Raw genomic sequence first — 25,390 nt, 5'->3', positions numbered from 1 at the left:
TTTATAGAAATTCGTGAACGATTTCGGGAAAGCCAAGTAATAACATTACAAAAAAAATTATTTGAAGGGTTCTTGAATAAATAAATTTACGGGTTCTTGAATAAATTGCACATCATGACGGTAGATTATTAATTTAGTCTGAAGTTGGGAGTTGTTGTTTGAAGTCATCTAGGTACTTGTTTTCGTAATATCAAACAAAAAGCTAGACAAAGTTAAATAACATAGTTCATAGAAAGGAAAAAGCTGCTATTAGTCGCAAAAAATAATTCGTAAAAGTTACTTTTTAAAATAGTAATTTTTTTGTTTGTATTAGAAATTCGTCAGCGATTTTATATGTGCCAAAGGGTCATATTTCTACAAAACGTACGATTTTACGGGTTCTTGAATAAATCAAACCCTATGAAAGTAAATTACTAACAGTCTGAAGTTACATAATAGTTTAGTTTCTGCAATTGTAGGATATATAGGAACTTTTATCTAATGCTCTGAAATGAATCCAATTTCAGGAGAAATTAGGGAGAATATAAGATTAGAGGTTAATGCCTTAAGGTATAAAAAAATGTAGGTTGAATTGAAATTAGTCCGACGACAATTAAAAGGAACAATTTTAAGTGAAGTTCAATATATGTGTGTGTGCGCGCTTCATAATTGAAAAGTTCGAAAAAAAATTCTACTGTTCACGCGTCGGTTAATCGAAAATCAAAAATGTCACCAAATAACTTTTTTAAAAATATAATTGTCGCCGAGTAACAAAAGACGAAAAATTTTGCAACTTTTGGTAAGTGTTTATAAGCTTATAAATGATTAAGATTCAACATAAGTTAAACAAACTCAAATTAAGTATTTTTGGTCCGAAAAATAGTCAAACTGATACGCTTGTAAATAAATAATGCGAATGACTTTATAAAGAAAGTACACACAAACAAAAGGCGAAGAATAAAAACGAAACTCTGACTTCCTGCAAGAAATCCAACAAATTTAGTTCGTTTAAGAAAAAATTCTCTATGTAATCATAATTTTATTAGATAATCTGACTGTTCACAGTTATATCACTTCCTCTTCTTCAAGTGTTAAGTAAGACCAAATCGGCATTTAAGTCATGCATTAAATTATTGTAATTCACATCATTACTCGGTTGATGATCGATTTAAACCATACGACACAACTCATCAACCCCTCATGTTTATTTTATAGCTAACGATCGATCATTTTCTTTTATGCTTTATCACGCTTAGTCCGGCTGGCGTAGTGAAGTTTTAAAGCATTTCAAATGCTAAACTAATTGTACTAAAAGAAATTCTTTGTTTTCGGATAGAGTAAAACAAAAAAAAAGAAAGATGTAGCAGATGCATAAACAAGTTATGTGCAAGTTTTGGTACATATGTTTAACATGCACTTGTGCTTATATCTCATATTTTTCCACTAAACTTTTCCTTTAAAAAATTATTTTAGAAATTTATTCATCGCATTTACGGCATATATCTGGAAAATATTATAATTAAGAAAGTTTTATGCAAATTTTTTTTTTTGATATATGATGTTATGCATTATGTGAAACAATTTATTTGCAATGAAAAGATATCGAATTCTAAAAAGATTTATTGTTTGATGATCAAAACCTTTATTATGATTGCCTTAAAAAAAAAAAAAAAAAAAAATGATAAAAAGAGAAAAGAACGGAGGGTTAATGAACTGAATTTTGTGACAATAACCTGAGCCTATGATCACCAACCTTATGGACATACGAATAAGTGAGTCACATATGTTTCTCAAAACAATAAAGAAAAAAAAGAAAGAAGAAAAGCAAAGACAAGTCCCTTGCGATCTATATAATTGCGTTTCGGTTATGCAGGTCGAGTCCGAACTTCACCTTATTTGGAATTTGGCGTACAACCGGTGATGTTTAAGAATTCATGAGAAAAAAAAGAAAATTTTTAGCATTGAGCTTAATATTAACAACAATCGGTAGCTGTGTCCAATTGATTTCGAAACAAAAGCTTTTTTTTTCATAAGAGAAGAGATTCCTTAAGGTATGTCAGGCTTTTAACTGCAGGTAGATTTGCTGTTCACTAAGTGATGTCCGAAAATAAACCGCTAGGAAATCAATAAAAAAGAATAAGACAAAAAAAAAAAGAAGAAATTAACTTAACACAAGACGAACTTGGGATACCCATCACAAAATTTTTTGAATGAAATGTTGATATCCTAATAAAATGAAAAAAAGGCTTTCTCCTCAAAATTTAGAAAAACAATTAAATATTTAAAGTTGTAGTTTTTTTCTAGCAATCTTTCATTTTCAGAACAATTATATAGGAGTGAAAAACAGGCTGCATAGGGAACGAAAGCTTTTAAAAGATTGCCGACTTAAATGATATCCTTAGCTTGTCTTGATATTGATCTTAATGTTGCGAAACGACCAAACACTTTCAACATACTTATATCTTTCAATAATTTGAACAAAAAAACGCGATCATCGTCACGATCAGCACGAATTCATTAAGAGCACGCACGAGACTTTTGTTTTGACTTGCTTCTTTCTACACGGAGGTAACTATCCTTCTATCAAAGTGAAGAAGCGATCTCAGTGTGCATTTCAACATGAACTTCAACTTGAAATGGATACCAACTCAAAAATTCACTTTACCCGTCAAGACATCCATACGTACCCATTATATATACATATACGTATATATATGCGTGTATGTATGCATTTAATTGTCTTTACACAAGTTTTTTTCATAATTCTTTTTTAATTATTAACTTTCCGCTTTTCCCATACACTCCTTTTACTTTTCAACTCCAGACACACAACACTTAAGATATCATGAATGAGTATAAAGTGATATGATTTTTTTCAAAACTCTTATAGTCTGGCTTATAAAGCAGATTTTCTTATGGTTAAATTTAAATGCAATGTTCATATATATGTTGGCCCTTTCTTATTTTTTCGTATTTTATAGCATTCTAATCAAAAACTCATAAACAATGGATATTATATGACGGATATATCAAACGAGACTGTTTAGCAATTTTCTATTATTTTTATTTAAAAAAAAAAAAAAAAAAAAAAAAAAAAACGCTAATTGAAACTCTATAAAACATTCTCTAGAAAAGTTTTTAAAAAATTTCCAACTGTCACCATGGGCGATGCATTTACCAAAAATGATAGCAATGTAAATATGTATGCGTTATATACACTGTCTGTCATATTTGGGAGAAGCAATGTGGCAAGACTTTGTTCAAAAAATAAAAGGAATTTTTATTTTACAAATATATGTGCGTTTTAAACAATAACATAACATTTTTTTGTGAAAGGCAATGACATGAAATTGCTTTAGGATGTATTGCAGCTTTAATTGTCTATACGTACCACCACTGGTGTCCGACTGGGTATTAATATATAACTCTTTTGTGAATACATTTAAGCTTCTCTGTCCATCCGTCCATCCATGATGTATGTATGAAATACTTTGATGGAACGTACTTCACTCTAAGGAGAAATCTTACTTGATCGAACCGTTTCTAGGACTACTCTCGCATAAAACTTTCGAAAAGTCGTTGCACAAAAAAAATTTGCAAAAATCGCTGATTAATAACATTTCGAAATAATACATTGATGTGCAGAATTTGTCGCGGTAGAGTCAGCTTTTAATACATTATGATAAAAATTGTTCGTTGATAGCAACTAGACACTAAGTTTAGACTGCACTAAGTTTAGACTGCATTCGGATCGTATTCCATACAAGAGGTCTTTTGTTAAGTAAGGCCTTATAGGTCAGCAAAGCTTAATATTTTGTTCTTTACAACGAAAATCATAAAATCTCCTATGAGAAAAATTTGTCAAATTTGGACCACCTCAGTTCACGCGTTGCGCACCTTCCCATATAAGGTACCCTTTTTAGTATTATTACCAGGAAATAAATGAAGAATTCCCTGAGGTGAAGTGATATAAGGTACACAAGGCCCGAGTACAATGTTTATAAAGCGAAAATTGCCACTGTTTTCTTTTCAAGCATAGCATTTATAATAGAGCCGATAGCCTGTGTTGCTAGTGCTCAATGTCTCTTTTTTTAGTCTAAGAATTCAATTCATTAGTCTAAAATTAAAATAATAATAATAATAATAAAAATAGAAAGACAGTACATAGAAGTTACATATAATAAAAAATAAAGTACAGTTAAGGGGAGAAAGCTTTACTTGAAAAATATCTCATAAACCTAACGCCCTGTATAGATAATCATTGAAGGACATGTGTAAATTAGTGTCAACAGCTATTCCAGACCGTATTCCATTTCACAAAGTGTCTGAAGGTTTTGTTTTTCGCCTAAAGAATGCAAGTCTAATTGTTTGAAGATTGTCTAGTGTAAACAAATTTCTTTTGAAATTATGAATTGTTGCGGCTTTCTAGTAGAACATATGCCTTCTTCTAGTTGTGATTCCATTGTCTTTTTCTAAGAAATTATAACAGAGAGAAAGAGCATTTCATACAACTTTTAATTGTCAAGTGAGCTCTTTATTAAACAGTTCGTAGTTTTTTTTTTTTTTTTTTTTTTTTTTTTTTTTTTTTGAACTGCAAATAAATATTGTTTTAAAAAAGACAGTAAATCAATAAACAATACTTTCAGATTTAAAACTTTTGTTTTAAAGTTTTAAATAAATAAAACTAAAAAGCTGTAGCATTAAATACTTTTACAGATTTCATGTCGATTTAATGAAGTCACTTAAGGCACTACAACATATAGGTAAACGTTAGCTAATGACAATATCGTGGTCGTTAAGGTTAAGCGTAAATAAGAAAACTATACATATGTATGTAACGTTAGGATAATTTAGTTAATATTTAAGCAGAGAGAGTATTCAAATGATTGTAATAATGCGTGCAAGCATAGCAAAAGGTATAAATCAATCAATTTGCAGACTGATCGCTAAGACGTTGAAAATGCTTTAAAATTTAAAAAAAAAAAAAAAAACATTCTTTTTTGACCATTACTTTTCATACATTCCCTAATAGCTGTTATGGAAGATAATCATGCTATGTTTCGCATAAAGATCTGCATCAAAGTGCAGATTCTTTTGAATTGTCTGACTGTCCGTTCGCCTATCTATCTATTACGTATTGTTCAAATGTTAATATTCAAAAAAAAAAAAAAAAATTAAAGCAAAAGCACTGTTTACATATTCCTAATTAATGGCCATAATTGGTGCAATCTGTCCACAACAAGGCAAACAGTAGGTAAATGACAATTTCAGCACAAAATGTTGATTTAAAACTCTATACTATATATATTAAGTAGTTGATTTTAAGTTTAAAAAAGTAGGCGTGGTGTGCATAGAAACGTATTGATCTAAGTGGGTGATCCAAAACCCAATCGATCGATGATTTCAGAAATGATTTCAAAATGCTTTTCTATCTTCATGTGTTTGTTTAAGGTTGTGAAGATTAAGAATCATTTGGGGGCGAATTTGATTTATTTATATATTTGACTCTTTTAGGATATTCATTTTTTTCATCTTTCGTAGGCGCAGTTGTGAGTGGGTTCAATTTATATTCGAATTGACTTAATAGAGAATGACTAACAGTATAACTATATTAAGTCTTAGGTTTCTATCCTTATGCCTTGCAATTCTACAACAGATACGTTAAAGGACATGACTTGGGACATGTTTTAAATAGTAGATGATGGGAAGAACATATAGGTAAATGATAGTTTTTTTTTTTATCAAGATTAAGAGAACACTGAGAAAGCGAATACGTTTGTAGACTCTTGTGATGTGGCTAAAGCGTAGAAATTTAGAAAATCACATCTACTCAGTAAAAGTAAGTTTTATATTATCTTCGCATGAAAATACAGGCAATGTATAGAGAAAAATCGGGGCATATCCACTTAAAGATTCCACACATCTTTCTAAGACCAGAGTATTTTTCGCCCATTATTAACCGGTTAATTAAGTGAATCAATTAAAAATAAATTTTCGTAAATAATTTCTTTGCTTAATAGTATATAAGCAAAATTAATAAATTAAATCTTAGAAGCGAAAGCATTCTAAACGCGATTTGTATATGTTTTGAAATACAAAGTTATTACTAAATATTTATGTAGCTTATGTGTACAACGAAGATCCATAAATGATATCTAAATATTTAGATTAGTAACGAAATGATTTTCATATGAACAATGAGCAATACGCTTATATGAAACTATTTGCAAACAAACATATATGTACACACATATCGGAATGTAAACTAATAGTGAAACAATATTCTTTAGCGCTTATTGAAACTGTTCCTATTGGAATGCTATGAAGAGAAAGAGTAAGGAAACATTACTGCAATGGATGTAGCTTGCAGCATACCGGAGGAAATGTTTTGTGGTTACTTCTACGGTATAAAGAAAATCATGAGGTTAAATTAAACTTAGTCCACATAATCGCGAAACAAATAATATGAAATTCTAAGAAACGTTTGTCTGGTCAAGAGTTAAAAAAAAAAAAAAAAAAAGTTGTCTACCACAACTGCGGTTGTTAACCTCTTTCATTCATGCATTGTTGTCTGTTGTGCTTCTCGTACTCGTTTATAGTAATGGTTATAACAGCAGTTGGCATTCTGTAAGCGTATATAACGCTTCGAAAAGTTTTGACTTTTGTTTGTTAGAAAGCAGTAAATAAATTTCTGATTTACCAATTACATAGACCTACGCATGTACTGAACACTAAGAATTAGCTGCAATTAATTCCAACAATTATTAAACAATCAAACGAAGCAAGTGTAGGTCTTTCTTTAAATCAAAACAATTGAATTATTTAACGATTTAGACTAAACGGCTTTTTAGCATTTATTAACTGCCTTGTTTGTGCAGTATATTAATCTACCTTTTACGTTGCAGAATACGAGCATAAGAGGATTAGTTATTATTGTCTCCCATAACAAGCCTTGAAGGGCTTAAAGTTATTTTGTGACGGACGCAACGACGGTCCGTTTTTTTGAAAATTAAAATACTATCATGCCATTGCTGGTTGTCTTGAAACATCAATAGATCGCCTAAACTATACTGTAAAGGATTGACTGTTTTTAATAGGAGGTCAGCGACCACAAAAAATATAATTGAATTCTAACAAGTAGATAAAGTATTTAGAAGAACAATGGTAATCCTGTAGATGACTAGATTAGCTAAATGTAGATAAGCGTATACCTGAATTGTTGTTGTAATAGTCTATAATAATATCTTCATCTAACCATATAGGTAAGTGTAGCAAAGTTAACTTAAAGAATAACAACAAGCTAATGTAGGCAATTTACCTATAAATATATATAATAGGGTGTAAGCAGAAACATGCCTGAGTTAAACATACTTCTAGCTGGAATGTCATGCCGTCTCATCGCCTTGTAACCGCGATAGGTTTCATAAGTGTAGTAACCCATTGCAATCTACTATCGTGCACGTACACGTGCTTGACGAGGATATCAAAATTCGGTGTTCCCAATACGTTTGCAAAACCTTTCCCGTGTCTCTTACAAAAATTTCTTAATAAATTTCCATATAACATTCACTTTCATGCCTACGTTATTTGTATTCTAATCTATTTTTTCCATTTTTGTCGTAACCGGTTATTTCTCAGATTATTGGTGGCTACAAACAAATGAACAGTTACTTTATTTTTTTAAAAATTCTTTATAAGTCTTCGAAGGCATAATATCAATCAATCAAACGAAATATCATTGTAGGTTTAGGGCTTAGTTATCAACTTTTCAACAAACACTTAAACAATTGGACAGATGGACAGAGAAGCTTAGATCGATGCCAAAAGTGATTCTGAATTCATCCGTATAATTGAAGGCAGGTGTAGCTCAAGATCTTGTATATGTTAGATACATGCGCATAAACTATACATATACATATAAACTATACCTATATATATAAACTATATCTGTATTTATAAACTATACCCATACCCTTGTGCCACAAGTGCTGTGGCCTATAAAAACCCTTTTATAAAATTGAAACCAGCTTAAAACCAAGTACGGAAATGGAATTCGATTGAAACCGAATCTTTTACATTCATCACCGTTATCCTAGAAAAGACAAAAGAAGTGAAAGAGCAAAATTTTCATTAAAAAAGTGTTTGTCGTTTAGGCATGTGGGCTTTGTAGGCGTGTCCTTTGAAAAGTTCAAGTCAATTCCAAATTCTTTTGCAAATTTGCAGACGATATCTTAACATTCGCTAATGGTGTGGTCTCTGATGCATCTTTCTGGGCGTTTGAAGAACACAGCGACAATGGGCGTGACATTGTAGCTTACAATTCTTTAGTAGTATGTGTTGCCATAATTGCAAAATTTAGTTCAGCTCTGTTGCGGATCCATATCAAAGTGCAATGATGGAAATTATCTGAATAGAATTTAAGTGTTTCAAAATAAGACTTCATTTTTTTTTTTTTTTTTTTTTTTATTATTAATTTTAGACAGATTTCACACAGATTTTGGTAAAAAAAAATTGTTTTTTCTTCAGTGTATATATAGAACAAGATTATGGATTATTCTTAGCATTTCCTCGCAACTTATGTATTCGCGTATCTGCTTTCACATATATATATATATATATATCCGAATGAAACGTTAACGCATTCCATAAATTAACATTAAATTGTGTGCATATATTGTAATTTGCAATTGTTTTTCTAATCATTGACGCGTTAATATGGCAAAAAAAAAATATTAGAAAAAAATGCAAAGGAAAAACGCACTTGAGAATAATTGGCATTGGCCGCAAATATAGAAGAAAACTTGAAAATCACTACCATCACGCTATAATAACATGTCCGAGCCTATAATTGCAATAATAAGCAAACACTGCTTAGTCTACGCACACAGCACATGCCTTATATAGAGCATTTATTGTGAGACGCGAAGAAGAAGAAAAACAAAAGGAGAAAACCGCATGTCTATAAATTATGTTGTAAATTAACATAACCAGCAATAATACAATGGCAATAACACCAACAACAACATTCTAACAAATTGTAAAAAAAGTTTACATTGTAATGAATAATGAATGAGTGAATTAATTAATTATTAACACACAGGTCACAGATAAGCAAACCGACCATTAAGGCAAACAAATTCTTCGCAATTGGACAAAAGCGATTATCCCTCCCTCCCCCTCCCCCCCCGGGAAACAATTCTGTTTTATTAGGTGTTATATGGAAATATGGAGAAAAAAAAAATTTAATTTTACGAAAGGAAAATAAACAAACTTCTGAGACATCTGAGTAAAAGTACGCATAGACCAAAGGCCAGAACTTATCTGCAACAGTTAGTCAATGAAGCGGTGCAATATAAGGCTTATTATCACTAAAGTAACTTTACGCTGTAATGCTTTCAAAACAACGAAATTAATAAATGATTTCCATGGAAATTCCTTAGTAGTATTCTTGTATTTGTAAGATAAAAGCATATTTATTTTATCATTCCCTTTGCAACGTCAGAAGAAAAACAAAATGCAACATTCAGCGAGTCATTCAAAATACGTTCTTATGTGACGTAAAGCCGAAAGTTAGTTTACTTTCATATGGAAGGCCCAAGTTCTTATCCAGTACGATGTACCTCTTTGCGTAAATTAGTCACTATCCCAATATATAGAAAAACATGTTAGATATATGTTATTATATATATGAATATATTAGTATACATATATATATATAGAGTACTTATTACAATATTAATAATATATTATTACATCCATATTACATAACTTATTATATTTATATTGTATAAATATTATTATTATATATATATGTATATATAACTATATATATATATATACCTACATGCGATCATTATTATTTTTTTGGATTATTATTTTTATTTTATTTATATAAATGTTATATATTTTTTATTATAATATTATTGTTATTATTATAATTATTATTATTTTTAATAATTTTTAATATTAATAAAAAATATATTATTATTAATATTTGTAATAATAATAATAATCATCTAAATCATTATCATTCTTATATATTCTAATATTATTATCATATTATTATTCTTATTCTAATTACTATTATAATTCAGTTTACTAATATTACTACTAATCATCAATAATAACAATTTAAATGTTTCATCCCTCAATTTTTCCGGACATGAGCTCTATAAAGCGAACCGGCAATCGCTAAAGCAATTGAGTTTTAAAAACAATATATTGTGCGCTTTATTTTATGACCGATATCTTTGATTACCTTATTGTGCTGGGATTGGTTTTTGGGACGCGTTAGGTATCCGCACATATGGTGCTATGTTCTTGCGGCTTCTTCGATACAGTACACTGAGTGGCACAACCTTATCAGCCATATTGCACCCATTGAATTTTATGCTTCCTCTTATTAAGTATCCTACTATTAAATATTATATATGGCTTTCCATTTAATAAGACATTTTGTTCTAGACTAATAAATTCCGCTTAGCATGCAGAAAAGGAAAAAAAAAAATATTAATAAATTCTGTCAAGTCATGGCAATCAGAAAATTCGATCAAAACTTAATCTATAATTTCCCACTTTACTTCTTTTACATTGTTAACGCCATTTACATAGGAAGAACAAATTAAACATAACATAAACATCAACACTTTGTTTCACTTTGCTTTTTTTTATTTTTTCTTTGCTTTTCTTTGCTAAAGAAACTCGAGTAGAAGGAGAAGAAAATTACTTATCAAATGTACTTGAATATCTGTTTGCAGCTTAACACTCGACTCGACTCGACTTGACTCGACTCTATGCTGTCCATAACTTTAAGTAATGATAAAGACAATCCAAAAAAAAAAAAAAAAAAAAAAAGAAAACAATAAGTAAATAAATAGGAAAACTATTATGTGTCTTGAACTTTACGTTCTGTGCGCCTCTCAACAGCAACATTTTAATTAATTTGTATTGTTATTGTGTTTTGTACCACTTAAAGAGATTTGTTTTTTTTTTTTTTATTTATTTATTTTAGCGTTCATTAAAGTTAAACCCGAAGATGTTTATAATTATTTTATTAAGTGACCGTTTTCATAATCACCACGGGAGGCATGCTACATTTGTCACACGCTTCCGTTTGCTACGTTGGGGATGAACGTGGTGCGATTTACGAAATTGATTACATCATAATCGTGTTGTCTATTGGTCTTCTCGTCGTCTCGTCGCTATTGTCATTTCGTCGACCTTGCATACAGATACAAACTTCATTTCCAAATTTTTCCTACTCTCTTAGATCATTGTTTGATTTTTTTCTTATTTCTATTTAAAATTAATTGAAATCACCCATCACTTGTGATCGGTTACTAATCAATTAATGTGAATTGTTGTTGTAATTGCTTTAATTTTGTGCCAACATTGGGTCTTCCGAACGAGCAGTTGTAAGAAAATTTTTTCGATATCGACTTATTTATAAGACAAGGCTGCTGAAGTCCAACAAATAGAATAGAAAATATGAATAGAAAAACGCATTACGACTTGATACTGTTTGCGTAGTGTTGCTCAAAATACGGATATTAAAATGTATGTGCAAAAAGATCGAAATATATTATATATCCAATTAAATATCATATATCAAATATAATTTATTTTTCATTTTATCGCTTCAAATGCAATCTCCTATTTAATATACTTCTGAATGCTGTACGCATCCAAATGAAACCTATTTATCATGTTCTCATAAAAAGTAGGTCGTACGATATAATTATCATAACTTATTATTGAAAAATGTTCCTTATTTTGATAAAAAAGATCAATATACAAAAAGATATAGGACTAAGAAGATTCGATCTATGCCGAAAGTAACTTCTTTCTATAATTCTACTATTTTATTTTTTTTTTTTTTTGGTTAATAAATTTTTGTAGTTGTAAAGAAATGCTAAAATTAGGTTGTGGTTAGCTTTGGCAGTTAAAGCAGACAGACGGCCATGCACAAGTAAAAACAAGTACAGTTTATATTAGATTTAATGCTCAATTCATCTTTGTTAGAGTAAGAAAAAATATAAAAAAAAAACCTATAAAAATCCGATTAGATCTTAATGAGAACATAATTTAGTTTTTTCCTCTAATTCCGGAAAGTTTTTGCAAGAAATTATTTTAAAAAAAAATCCATAAAACGGAGCGATAAAAGTATATTAGAAAAGAATTGGTATATATTTCGTAATTTTTACCGTTATTGCTACAAATGAGTTACTTTTACTTGAATTTATGTTTTTATGAAGAAGCAAAAACTCCACACTAAATGAAATATCTTGAAAAAATATCTTCTGCAAAACTGTTAATACGAGTCTTATGAGAAAAGTCATTTTTAAAATTATTAACTAAAATTTTTAATGTATATGATATTCTCGGACAAGCGAGAAATCCAAATATACATCCTTTGAAAGTGAGGTCTACATAGCTGAGAAATCCAAATGTAGATCCATCAAAAATATGATCTACATTTGCGTTTTTCGCTTGTCCGAAAAAATCATAGACATTAAATATTTTAGTTAATAATTTTAAAAAATGACTTTTCAAATGTAGTTCCTTCGAAAATATGGTCTACATTTGTGTTTTTCGCTTGTCCGAATATATCATATACATTAAAAATTTTAATTAATACACATTTAACTTATAATTTCTGTTTAACTCGACTAACTCTTCGCTTGTTATCCTAAAAATTTCTTTTCCTCAGCTAATTTGCTTACCCTTGAATCGAAAATCCAATTAATCTATGTACGATGTCAGCCAGTCTGTTCGTATGTCTCTGATCTATTGTTAATGGGAAGAAAAACTTCAACTTCATGGATGAAGATGAACAAAACAGCACAACGCGTAATGTTTCATGCGCCATGCGTGATGAGTTAAGAACTAAAATAACCTCGGAAAAATACACAATGCCCTAGTACGGTCCCTATAGTACAAAGAAAAACTTCAACTTCATTCAGGCCATGGGTGGAAGTGGAAGCTATAAGCGACCTGTTTACAATACACAATGCAGTTTTATTTATTTTAATTCGTAGACAAAAAGGGTTTGAATAAGATATCGATTGACAATTGAAGTTTCACATTTTATCAATACAACCAATACAAAGTGACAGGCACCGATAAATTTTCCCCAAGATGAATGTACTCTCATTACTTTATGTCTTGTTGCTTTTTATAAAAGAAATTTTTTTTTTTTTAATTCTAGCTTTAAAGCATTTTTATTTTTTTTAAAAAGGTACATTTTCTCCAATCATATTTTTCAATGAAGTTTCTTTGATTAAAACACAAATTAAAGGAAATTCTTACCGGTACCGCCTTGATAATTCCATTTTGAATTGTCTCTTCAAATATTTAATCTCGTATCGATCCTGTTAATATCCTTAAGCGGTAGTGAAAGAAAATCTTTTTTTTTTTTGTTTTTTGTTTTTTTTTTTTTTTGTTTTTTAAGAAACCCACTTAAAAGAGGAATTTTTCTATAAATTTTTACCAAAGCACTTTTCAATAATCTTTTTTAAATTTTAAATTAGAAGCAACAAACATTAGCGATTTTCCTTTTAAATTAATTATCCTTATTAGATTCGAGGTCAGAAAACTGGTAAAAAGTAATCCATTATAACGACCGATATTAAGGGAGAATGATTTTGCTTTGATAAGGATTTGCTTCTTTTTTTTATTTTTTACATCAATTCTTATATGAATGATTGCTGCACAAAGGATACACTATACATTCGATAATGTGATCTTCTTAATTAACCGTATTCCAAAATCGAACACAACCGTTGAGAAAGAGCGCCAGCCAGCAACTGACCATAAATATCAATACGAACAGTAAATGAAGCTCGAAGCGCGATCGCAAGGCACAGCACACATGCATGATCATCATCCAGTACACAAAACTTCTATAGTATAGGGACGCAAGTACATACACATACATGTGTGTGTATATGCATGGGCAGATATTGAGAAGCGACTGCGATACGATACGAGGGAACACAAATAATGACTGGCGCAGGGTCTACACGTTAGCAGAAGTCGCGCGCAACAGTTAGAATATAATAACACTGACTTATATGCATATGTATGCTTAGATATATATATATATATATATATATATATGTGAGTAGATGCAAATATGTTACAAATATAACATATAAGTGCTTCCGCTTTAAGATTTAGACATATATAAGTCATATATCAGCAATCTTGTTTTATTTGTGCTAATTTCAATGTATTAGTGTATGTAACGTGACGCGTGACGTATGTAAGCGAAGTGGGAGAGCAAGCTCTCTCAGCGTGCTTTTACTGCCAATCTTTTTAAGCTAAGAAATCCTGAGCCTATACGCATACAAATACATATACACATGTACACATATACGCTGCATAAGTGGCTTAAATGTATGAACAGATAAATATAAGTATATATATATATATATATATATATGTCAATTAGACATACTAGGGATTCTTAAGAAATTCCTTAGAATGAAAGCAAAAGAAACTTTTTAAATTTCAAAAAACATTTCTGTCTAGCGAATCCTTTAAAGTACAAAGAAAAAAAAAAAAAAAAGGAAAAAATCAAAAACAAAATATACAGACAAACACACATCGATACATGTGAACGTGTTCTGCACACTCTAACAGGTCATTTGGCCAAGTTATTTATTATTTGTCTTCTGGTTTTCTTTTTTGCCTTCAAGCTATAAAAAAATGTCTTATTATAGCCCTCAAGTTAGACTGACTAACCGAATATGAGCAAAAGTGTGAGCAAATCATAATACAAATACACAAATATGTATGTATATGCATGTATATGTAAATGTGCACACACATTTAACCATTACTCTACAGCATCAAGATATGCATTGATATCCATAACCAGTCATCTCAACTCCATTCACATTCATTTATCCCAACAGTCTTAGCCATCCAGCCAGCCGGCATTTATGCATACAGCAAAAATTTCACACGATCTCTTGTTGTTGTTATGATTGTTGTTGTCATCGTTGTTGTTATTGTTACTGTTGTTGGCGTTTCTAAGAGCATGTAATGTAGTTTTTTTTTTTTTTTTTTTTTTTTTTGTTTTTTTTTTTTCCCCCCACAAAAAAATTTTTTTTTTTTTTTTTTTTTGAACTTGTTTATTCTATTGCATGCAATCGGCTAAAGAGTTGCCAAGCTTAAGAATAGTTATCATATTGGGCATATAAACAGGTGCAATGGAGGAATATCAACTTCCGCGACATATATTTACTTTCCGATTCCAAAGAGACCCTAAGGGCAGATAATAGGATGACATCTTACTGGAGAAAAGATCTTATGCGCCTTCCTGGCGAGTAGTGAATAAAAATCAATTATATTCCCAAACGGGCACGGACAGCCATGGGTTAATGCAATCCCTCAGAAAGTGTGAAAGCGTTATGTATATAATTAAAACTCACTCAACGAGTGATTACTAAGAAAATATGGACCCATCGCCATTCATCATTAGGCTCTTTTCTGAATTGCTGACCTCAAGGCTACTTACTTATATCGTTTTCCTCGTGATCGAAATCGCTGGGGTAAACACAGACGAAACCAACATTAGGATTACATTAGGATACATTTCGTCTTTGATACATTCTTCGACCTAGATTTAGACACGATTTCAAGGACCCCTTGTGCTCTTTTTGAATGACTTTGCGAGGAACGTGGGCCTTCGCCGAAGCAAAGCTAATTCCCTTTCAAGCTATAAGACATGAAATATAGAAATGCAAAAGTCATGGCGCGTAGCAAAGGCACTGTGAATATCGAATACCCTTGGCATCGACATTCTTGGGACTGCCCCGGCTTAACGAAACGATTGGTAAAATATACTGCCAGCAACAATTAATGCAATGCAAAGACGAAATCCACAGGCATAGTGAAGACAACGCAGGTTGATTTCTCTAGCGTTCACAGGTGACGTTGTAGTTTACATCCTTACCTTACCAACCGCCTAGGACTCGCATGACACACTGCCATATTCATCAGGCATCTCTCTCTCTCTCTCTCTCTCTCTCTCTCTCAAATTAACAACTCATTGAATCAATGATTTATTTTCGATCTGACAATATCACGATCAGAGATTATTTCGTACACCTGACATAAAGCTGGGCAATAGGAGCAAACATTACAACATAATTTATCTCTCTTGGGATATTAGAACCTGGAAGCAACCGAAATATTTAGAACTCTTATCTAATAGCGCATTTAACGCATATCTCTTTATTACGCTTAATACGTATCGTTTTTCTTAAATTGTTTTTTGTTTTCTGTTTTTTTTTTTTGTTTTTTATTTTTGTTTTCCTTATTAAGATTTCTCTCATGTTTCATCGTTATATTCATGAAGCGAAACTCATTAATAAATAAATTATAATTATTCGCATTAGAACAGGAACAGACATTAAATTTGCTTATTGGTTGGGCTTGATTCGGTTGCATATAGCGCGTTATGAATTCTTCGACATTGTCTTCCGGCTTATATGGATTATAAACGATATGGAAATGCATTCTAAATATAAGTGTGAATGGATTCTAAAGTATGAAATTAGTGTCTGATTTCATTTAATTGAAATTTTATGATGTTTTTACATAAAATGCAAATAAAAACAAAAAAAAAAAAAACTCAATAATTTTCTAAATTCATTCATAAATTATTTCGACAAACAATGAGTGCGAAAGAGAGAGAGGGAAAGGGAGAAAGAAAAAATACTCAGACTATTACCTCATGGACTCTTGAATGCATGCGCGCTACTATGTACTATATGAAGATGCGATATCCAATACATGTTCTTTTAATTCCAATTACATTGGCATTCCTCTCATTTCCTTTGCAAAAATCATGAAATGCATTAAATAATGCAAAGAATAAACGAAAACATGGATTAACTCTATCGGTCTCAATATTTTATAGAAAATTTCAATAGAACTATTTCAAGTGAAATTCGACCTATATTAGCAGAAGAGCGTAAGTGAAGATAGATAACAGATTGCTTCAAAAGCTGGCATTTAATAATTAAACAGTCGACTCAGATAATGATCGGTAATGAACAACATGCGCAATGTAATCTCAATGCTTCGGCTCTAACTTATATCGAGGAAGAAAAGAACTTTTAGTGCGAACATCATTCTCAAGGACAGGCCCACTTATGGTCCTCGTAGACTCATAATCAACAAAGATCGTAATACATTGTTGTAAGGCAAAAACAATTAAAAACCATGTATCGAACGTGAAGCCAGTCTGTACCAGTCTGTGTCATATAAAGCGATAGAATACCAAACATTGTACTTTGCTTCCCTGTATTGTCCGACTTTACACATATAGGCGAGGGACCAGAATATAGACAAAATTTGATTATGGATCAATTTTCATCATAAAATATTTCAAATTATATTTTTTGCTCCCACATAAAAGGCTTGCTTCTCATACGAAAGAGCATATGGAAGGGGAAATTTTGGAAATTTGGAAAACTGTTACACACCGATTTTTTTGTCGAGATATTGCAAATTTTTTTTTTCTTTTTTGGTAGAAAAACTTTTTCAATATGCGGCGCTGTCGTAAACATGTTCGCCTTCAATAGCGTTCATACTTGGACCAAAGCATGGCAGTGTACGTCAGTGTAAAAACAGTGACTCTTAAGTTAAGCATAAAGTGCATAGACAATCGTCACACATACAAACGGATAGACAGATAGACAAACTTATATAAGCGAAGAAAGGCGAGTCTTATTGAAATTCTTCTGGTTGTTGCATACATCCTCTTGAGTTTTAAACGAAAGGGCTTCGTCCTTCTAAGTCTATTGCTTATTGGGACACGATTTAGTTACATCCAATCGTGCTTATTTCCAATCCAAAATTTGATCCTATGAAAATTTTATTATATGAAAGTTCTTTTGCCTTAGACAGAACGCACGTTAAGCATCTCCTTACGTAATTTTCATTAATTGAGAAAACTTTTCACTTACACCCTAACATCTGATGAAAATGTACCGATTTAGTGACAATTGTTTTTCTTTGCCGTAAGTTCATTCAACTATGCTAACATTAATAACAACAATCGTCAATACAGAAATCTTGAATATGAAAAACCCCCCCCCTACAATGATTAATGAATTGTTTTAAATACAAAGAAACTGGGAATCCCTTGACTTAAATAATCATTTAAGTTTAAAAACGTATTTATATATTTTCACGTACAAGCACATGTTGTTGTAGGTGCCTTCTATTCCACATATGTATATATATTCAGGCAGTGGCAGTGGCCACATAAAGTACATGTTTATCATAAACTCGGCATATTTCTCTTGTGCTTAGGTTCTGTTTTTTTTTTTTTTTTTTTTTTTTTATTATTATTATTCATTCATTAAAACACACATCAGTATTGAAATCCTTTCTTGTCTCTGCTGACACGTAGGCACACAGCCATACAAGCATAGAAGCATACAGGCAGGCGGTCTCATCTCTGAACGAAAGTGAAGAGAACAACATCTTCATCTTGGATTTTATGCATTTTTATATTTTCATTTGTTTGTTGTCGAAGCGCGCGGTTAATTCTTTTGAAATGTATTACTTTGCGCACACATATGTAAGCAATTAGTGAAGAGAAGTATGGCGATGGTTAGTAAGCATTATAATAGTAACTGCTAAAAAGGCAACAGACAGCAGGAACAGAAGAAAAAAAAACCTTGGGTGATTATGCTTATGTGTTATGGTACAGCATAATTTTTGTGTTTCATCGCATATTTTGTTTTTTTTTTTATATATATAATTGCTGCTGCCGCTGCAACATGACATGATCACCATCCAGCCAGCCAGCCAGCCAGCGGTTGTATATTCCTTAGTCATCATCCTTACTTTTTTTCTTTTAAAGACGAAAAAAAAAAAAAAAAAAAATTCCTCTTATAACCACCAAATATTAAAAAAAAAAAAAAAAAAAAAAAAAAAAAAAGTAAAGATCTTGATTCCTCTTTCGACTAGCGAGCGACTCTTGATTATTTGCTTCGATAAATTTTAAGTAACTTTTCTTTTTAATTATTTATATAAAGCCTTCTCTACTAAATATTTATACTTTTTTATTTTTTTTATATATTATACATATATTTTTTTTTTTTTTGTGCACATGATCTTGCAAAGAGGAAGCAACCTCTCATTGGCGAATAAAAATCGTTTTATTAATTCCAATTATTTGTTAAAGATTTTAAGAAAGCGATTAAATATGTTTTCAAAAGAAAGAGTTTTGCTGGCCGAGAATTTGCCATCGAAAATATGTGCGAGAGACATGAGAAATATATTTAAAAATTGACAAAAAAAAAAAAAAAATATCACACTTTTCTATCGAATACGGCCGTAAGCATTTTCGATCTAATTGCTTCACGGAGTTAGGGCAAATTTGGGGTATGCTTATCGAAAGAAAAGTTTGGCTAAAGCGAATTTGGAAAACCTTTAAGAATTGCATTATTATATGATCATCCCGTTATATTCTCTTCAGAGTCATTCAATTTAAATATATTCGTGGCTCAGCTATATTGTAACAATTTTTGCTTTCGCCTTCTTCAGTCAAAGTCGTGGATTTTATGCCGGAAGAAAGTGTTTGCAAAATTTTGATCAAAGGCATTTAATGAGAAAAATATATTTTCCATCCATATATTGGTCTGGAAGCGATCCATCCACCGACCCATTTTCGCACATCTTCAACTTTGCGAACCCACATGCCAGCCAAGGCATGCTGCACCGAGCTGAACAGGTGGTAACGCACGCTGCGTGTAGCGGAACTTCTTTTTCGAGTGTATGCAATAGTGTATCCTGGACAACTCTTACAACAAGTGGCCCAAAAACAACATCTTCAGGCAATTCGTGTCCGCTTTGAAACCAAAACCGACAATTGGAATGCGATGGAACAGCGTCACCACACACTTCTGCACATGTTTGGTGGGCCTCAGCAGCAGATTTCTTCAAATAAACAACGAAAGTAATGACTTTCGAAGAAGAAGAAGAAGTTAAAGCAATCCCTGATTAAGAGTCGGCGTCCGTTGAATAAATCAATAATACTATGTGGAAGCTATTATTTTATGTAGAGGAAGGTCAAAACCATTGTATTTAACAGTTATGTATCCTGGTATTTCCCATTTCTGCATCAGTTTTACCTGTAGAGGACGCTGATCAAAATTTTTGCAAACAGATAATATTCAAAATATTACTTACTGGTCGCACGCGTAATGCGATACTTTTATTCTCAACAAATAAATTTAGATATTATGTCTCGCTTCTTCTTCTTCTTCTTTTTCTTAACATCTAAATGTACTGCTATAAAAGTAAATGCCCCTCCTTTCGCAGTTACTCAATCAATGAGGAACAAAATAAAAAAAATTTTCTTAACTTTTACTTGTCATTACATAATTTACAGATCAAGAATATTCGATGGCATAAGAGTACACTTTTCAGGCAGTTATCAAAATTGATCCAAATTTATGCAAAAATTTCATAGGATTTGACTTTCATTCGCAATAATTATAATCCCAGCTCTAAGTGAATATTTGTACGTCTTCTATAGAAATTTGGACGATGTTACTCACCCACATATAATAAAAAATAAAAAGCAATGGATCATTGGGTTGTCAAGGATGAGATTTTGTAAATAATTTGATGAAATATTGGGATGAAATTTGTAGATAAATATATACTTCAACTGTATGCGAATGTGATGATGAAGGACGAGGCATTAGTTATAGTTGCTAACAGTTCGCATAGGCCGCCCTCGACTGTTAAAATTCGATTGAACCGATAGCTCGATTCGCTGTGCATATGCTACGAGCCGGGTCGGATTATAATTACCTAAGATTGTAGGGTGATGATCTTGATACAAAAATTCAGATTAGTTTTCTCGCATCGTCATTGATACCTACAAGGAGCTTTCGCACGCATTCTCGATCAACTTGAATTTCCAAATGAATTAGTTATGTTGGTCTGCCGTTCTGGCTCTTTTTTCACTATTTGAATTCTCAAAGTTGATGAAATTAGGACTAAAGCATATATCCTTAGATGGGGTTAAAAAAAAAAAAAAACACTGGTTCGCGTACAATTTTCTGCGCTCATAACTGTCGAAGGGTCACCAACATTGGCTCCATCAATATTCCATAACATAAAGCAGTTGGCAACAACTTCTAATAGCAACATTTTGACGTATCAAGGAAGAGATGAAAAAGATTCCCATCCATGCTGAAACACTTTGCATATTCACTTGTTCACGTGCGGAAGGGCGATCTAAACAAAGTTGATAAATATATTCTTAGTATATTTACTTAAAATGTATCCAGAGTAGTTAGTTGATAGTTTTCGGCATATATTTATATTAATGCGTGATATCAACACCTAGCGCTGCCTAGTTAAGCGAAAAATTATGCCATAGCATTGAATTACTTTGGCATTCGAAAATTTATTTAAAAATACATTGTATTCAGTGAAAACGATACTGTGTACTATAATTGTAAAAAAAAAGAAACAATAACAACAACAACAACAACAACAGAAAGAGAAAAAAATTTTGATATAAAAAATATTTATTTGCTTTTTTCATTTTTCAAAAAAATTTTTAGTACCGTTATCGGCAAGAATGGAACAAAAAAAAAAAAAAAAACTCTATGTGTTTCCGGTTAATATCGTTAATGATGTTATTGTCGCTGCTGCCTTTAAAAAATTAGATTTCTTTAACAAAAAAAAAAAAATTTTTATTTTACTTTTTTTTTTTTTCTTGTTTTAACTCAATTAGTTTAATTATAAACCGATGTCGCGGATTAGTTTGTATTTATATCAGAATAAATATTTTTATAGAATTTATAACGCATACAGAAGAAGAAGCAGAGAAGGAAAATAAGAAGAGAAGAAGAAAAAAAAAAAAAACAAACAATACAACATTCTCATCACCCTTCACCCACATGTTGAGTTAAGGATAAAATCAAAATCTGAAGGAAAAAAAAAAAATAAATAAATAAATAAACAGAGCAACGACAACATAACATAAATTTACTTAAAAACGAGATCATTGTGAACGGAACTTATTTACTGATAACAGTTTCTCCTGATTTCTCACATTTCTTTATATATAAATACATATATAAGCGCTTAGCACAGTCAAGCAAATCTCGGCAGCAGTAGCGCGTTTGTGTGATTGAATTTTCATTCATTAGTCTTTAGATTCGCAATTCGGTTTTAAAATATTTTACATTATTTGTTTTTTTTTTTTTCTTTTTTTTTTTTATATACACATATATTTTAAGATAACATTTGTTTTTTAAACTTCCTTTGCAAAAAGTGGGAAAAGTACAAATTATGTCACTAATGCACAATATCGCTCACTAACTATTTGAAAGATACGTTGAAAAGAAAATGAAATAAGTTGAAGGACTTCTGACAAAGTCTGCCTTTTCATTCTCTCTCTTTAGTTAAATATTTTTTTGTTTTGTTTTCATTAGTTTAGGGGACAATTTTTTCTTCTTTTTTTTTATACACGAAAACCAATTTTAAGAACTTTTTTATGCAAAAGTCATAGCCTGAACGTGTAATTGGAAATAGTTTTAGGGCAATTGAACAACAGTTTGTAAGTGAGAAAACAGTTTATCCTTCAAGTTCAGTCCATATGTCCGTTTCTCCATCAAGTTATTCCGGACTTTTAAGCCTTTGTATCTATGGAAAGTCAAATGTCAGGCAAACTCTTTTATTACTCATCCACTGTTGCATTCAATCAATTTGCGAACACTGAGTGAATGGCTTACGTCATTGTTTCCGCCATTTAAAGGCTAATCAATTATAGAAAATATGCTTAGATACCATTCAGATCATTTGATTGATTTCGATCTTTTTAGCTTATTTAAAGATCAACAAACAGGTGAATCCTGATATTGATGAATGACGATTATGTTCTCTCATTTAATTGCAAAATGATGCGTGAGATCTATTTTTTATTCTTCGAAAATGAATCAAATATTTGTTAGAACTTTTCACTTTAAAATCACTCTTGGCTTTAATGTTTTACAAAACTTTATAAAGCCATCTTAGTCCTTTAATAATTGACATGTCAATTATAATTACGACGTGTAGATAAGATGGAGTTCTCAAAACCTTGAAAGTTTGACCATATTAGGTGTTTGCAAAAATTTTGAAAAATGCATTTATTGTCGGAAATTGATACAATATGCATTAGTCAAAGTATGTTGTTTCTGGCAACATGACGACACCGCGTTGGAACAACGATATTGGTTTGCAGCGATCTAACCGATCATTGACCCATTTAAGGCACTCGTCGAACTTTATGGAGCCGCATGCCAGCCAGGGTAGACTGCACTGATCTGAACAAGTGCTAATCGGGAGGCGGCATGTCTGGTGAATACGCTGGATCTGGGAGAAGTTCCCATTCGAGCTGCAACAGTGCATCCTTGACAACTCTTGCAACAAGGGGCCAAAAGTGGGATCTTTAGGCAGTTCGTGTTCGCGTTGAAACCAAAACCGACAATTGGAATATGGTATATGAAGCAGCATTACCATACGCCCCTGAACGCGTCTTGTTAGGCCTAGGCAGCAAATTTCTTCAAATAAACAAGAAATGTAATGAATTTGAAAGAGGAGAAGAATTTTGAACGCTCCATGGTTAGAGGCAGCGTACGTCGGGTATTTTCCATTTCTTTATCACTTTTTACCTATACAAGTCGCTGATCAAAATTTTTGCAAACATCTAACCTAATCCAGTGTTTCAATGTTTTCCTTAAAGCGCTATCTATAGAAGAGAATAGTAATCTCCCTTAAAATATAAAATTTGTGCACATAAGCAAAGAATTGAAAAGCTTCGGTATAGTGAACAACGCGATGTGGGTTCTTCCATAAAAGCAGCGGATAATTTGGGCTTAAACAAGGTTTTTTGTTTCCCAATCAAAATCAATCAAAATATTGAGAAAATGAGAGAGAAAATGTTAAGAAGAAATTTCGTGTTATCGAATAAATTGTCGCTACTTCCCGGAAAGTAGGCGTACCCAGTGTTGCAGCATGCTCAATAAAATCATGACTTTGGAAATAGCATAATGTTCTTGAACTGCTTTGCATAGATCGAGTTACGCCTGGACTACTTAATTCAAAGCATTGAGTTACTAAATCCGACTAATACTGAATAATCGATGGGTACAATACCGAAATAGCAAACAACCCTAATTCAAACTAAACGACTTGAATATCCTCTGCTTTCGTTCTAGACGAATTCAGTTGAGTTTGTTACGAACTCCCCTAATCGAATACCAAGAGTAGCCACATAATGTTCTTACAATGGGATAATGTTTGGTTCTTGTAGAAAAATTCGACCAAGCAGCATTGAACAAAGATGTGTTTTGAGTTTCTGACCGATTTCAACAGATTTCAATCGGTTCGAACATGGTTAACATTCTACGCCGAGCTGATCCCTAATTTTCGTGACCACTTAAAGTTCAGACGGAAATAAAGCAGGCAAAATGGTCGGCTCCGGAATTTCTTGCGGAAAAGTCCCACAGAGAAGCTCACACAATATTTTTTCTTAACAATTCATGTTGGAGGAAAAGGAATTCACATTACGCGATAATGGGCCTTAGTACTAAAAGTATAAAATGAGAATCAATTAGCTGTTTTACCAAACCCACTCATGAAGTATTTGACGCCTGAATAGAATCGCTCGTTATTAAAAAAAAAAAAAAATTGCCTTGCGTGACCGCGACCTCTCAAATACAGTTGAAAACGACATAACAGAGTTCCAAGACTAGTGCGAATCCTGAAAACTGGAAGAAGCGCTTAAAGTGCCATGGTATAATATGGAAAAGGTATTCTTTTCTAATATGGAGAGATCAAGATTTGACTTATTAGATAGAATGTTTGATGAAGAATGGAATTGGGTCTGCATAAAAGTAACAACGTCGGCAAACGAATAAGCTAAATATGTTCCGTACTTTAAGGGACATCGTAAAAAGCAAAATCCAAGCCTGCCATTGTGATCTATACTCTGCAGTTCCCATATACGGTAAGGCCATGTGTAGGAAACGATTTTAGCATTGATACGAACCTAGCACATGAGATGTGCAGAAAGAAGGGGAAATTTTGCTTTGTTGTTCACCTTCCCGAAGTTGGGATACAGAAGATAAGGGATCTTTTCCGCATGTTGATGATTAATATAAAACTTTTTTTTCCGTATCATAAAAACTCCATGAATTCCGTCTCATTAAGTTTTCACTTCAGTGAGTTTTAAAATTTAAAGCTTCCAATGGTTTGACGTTTGCCGTCTTCCCCATTATACAAACCTTTCATATTCAGTTTTAATAAGTCATTGTGCGTCTACACTTATAGAATATATTCATATAAAATATATTTGTAACTTTGCAATAACTTTCCT

General features: G+C 31.7%; 1 protein-coding gene across 6 annotated transcripts in view; it reads right to left on the bottom strand.

The window, feature by feature from the left end:
- LOC119638028 (papilin) overlaps positions 1-13,416 on the bottom strand; it is a 46,934-nt gene extending 33,518 nt beyond the window's left edge. For all 6 annotated transcript variants that reach the window (XM_038034588.1, XM_038034592.1, XM_038034591.1 and 3 more), the window contains exon 1: positions 13,288-13,416. In XM_038034588.1, coding sequence (XP_037890516.1) covers positions 13,288-13,310 — 23 coding nt within the window. In that variant the 5' untranslated portion in view covers positions 13,311-13,416. The remainder of the gene's footprint in view (positions 1-13,287) is intronic.
- Positions 13,417-25,390: the final 11,974 nt, after the last annotated feature.

This window comes from Glossina fuscipes, unplaced genomic scaffold, assembly GCF_014805625.2.
Source record: "Glossina fuscipes isolate IAEA_lab_2018 unplaced genomic scaffold, Yale_Gfus_2 62, whole genome shotgun sequence".
Classification (NCBI taxonomy): Eukaryota; Metazoa; Arthropoda; class Insecta; order Diptera; family Glossinidae; genus Glossina; species Glossina fuscipes.
This window is presented reverse-complemented; position numbering and strand designations above follow the sequence as displayed.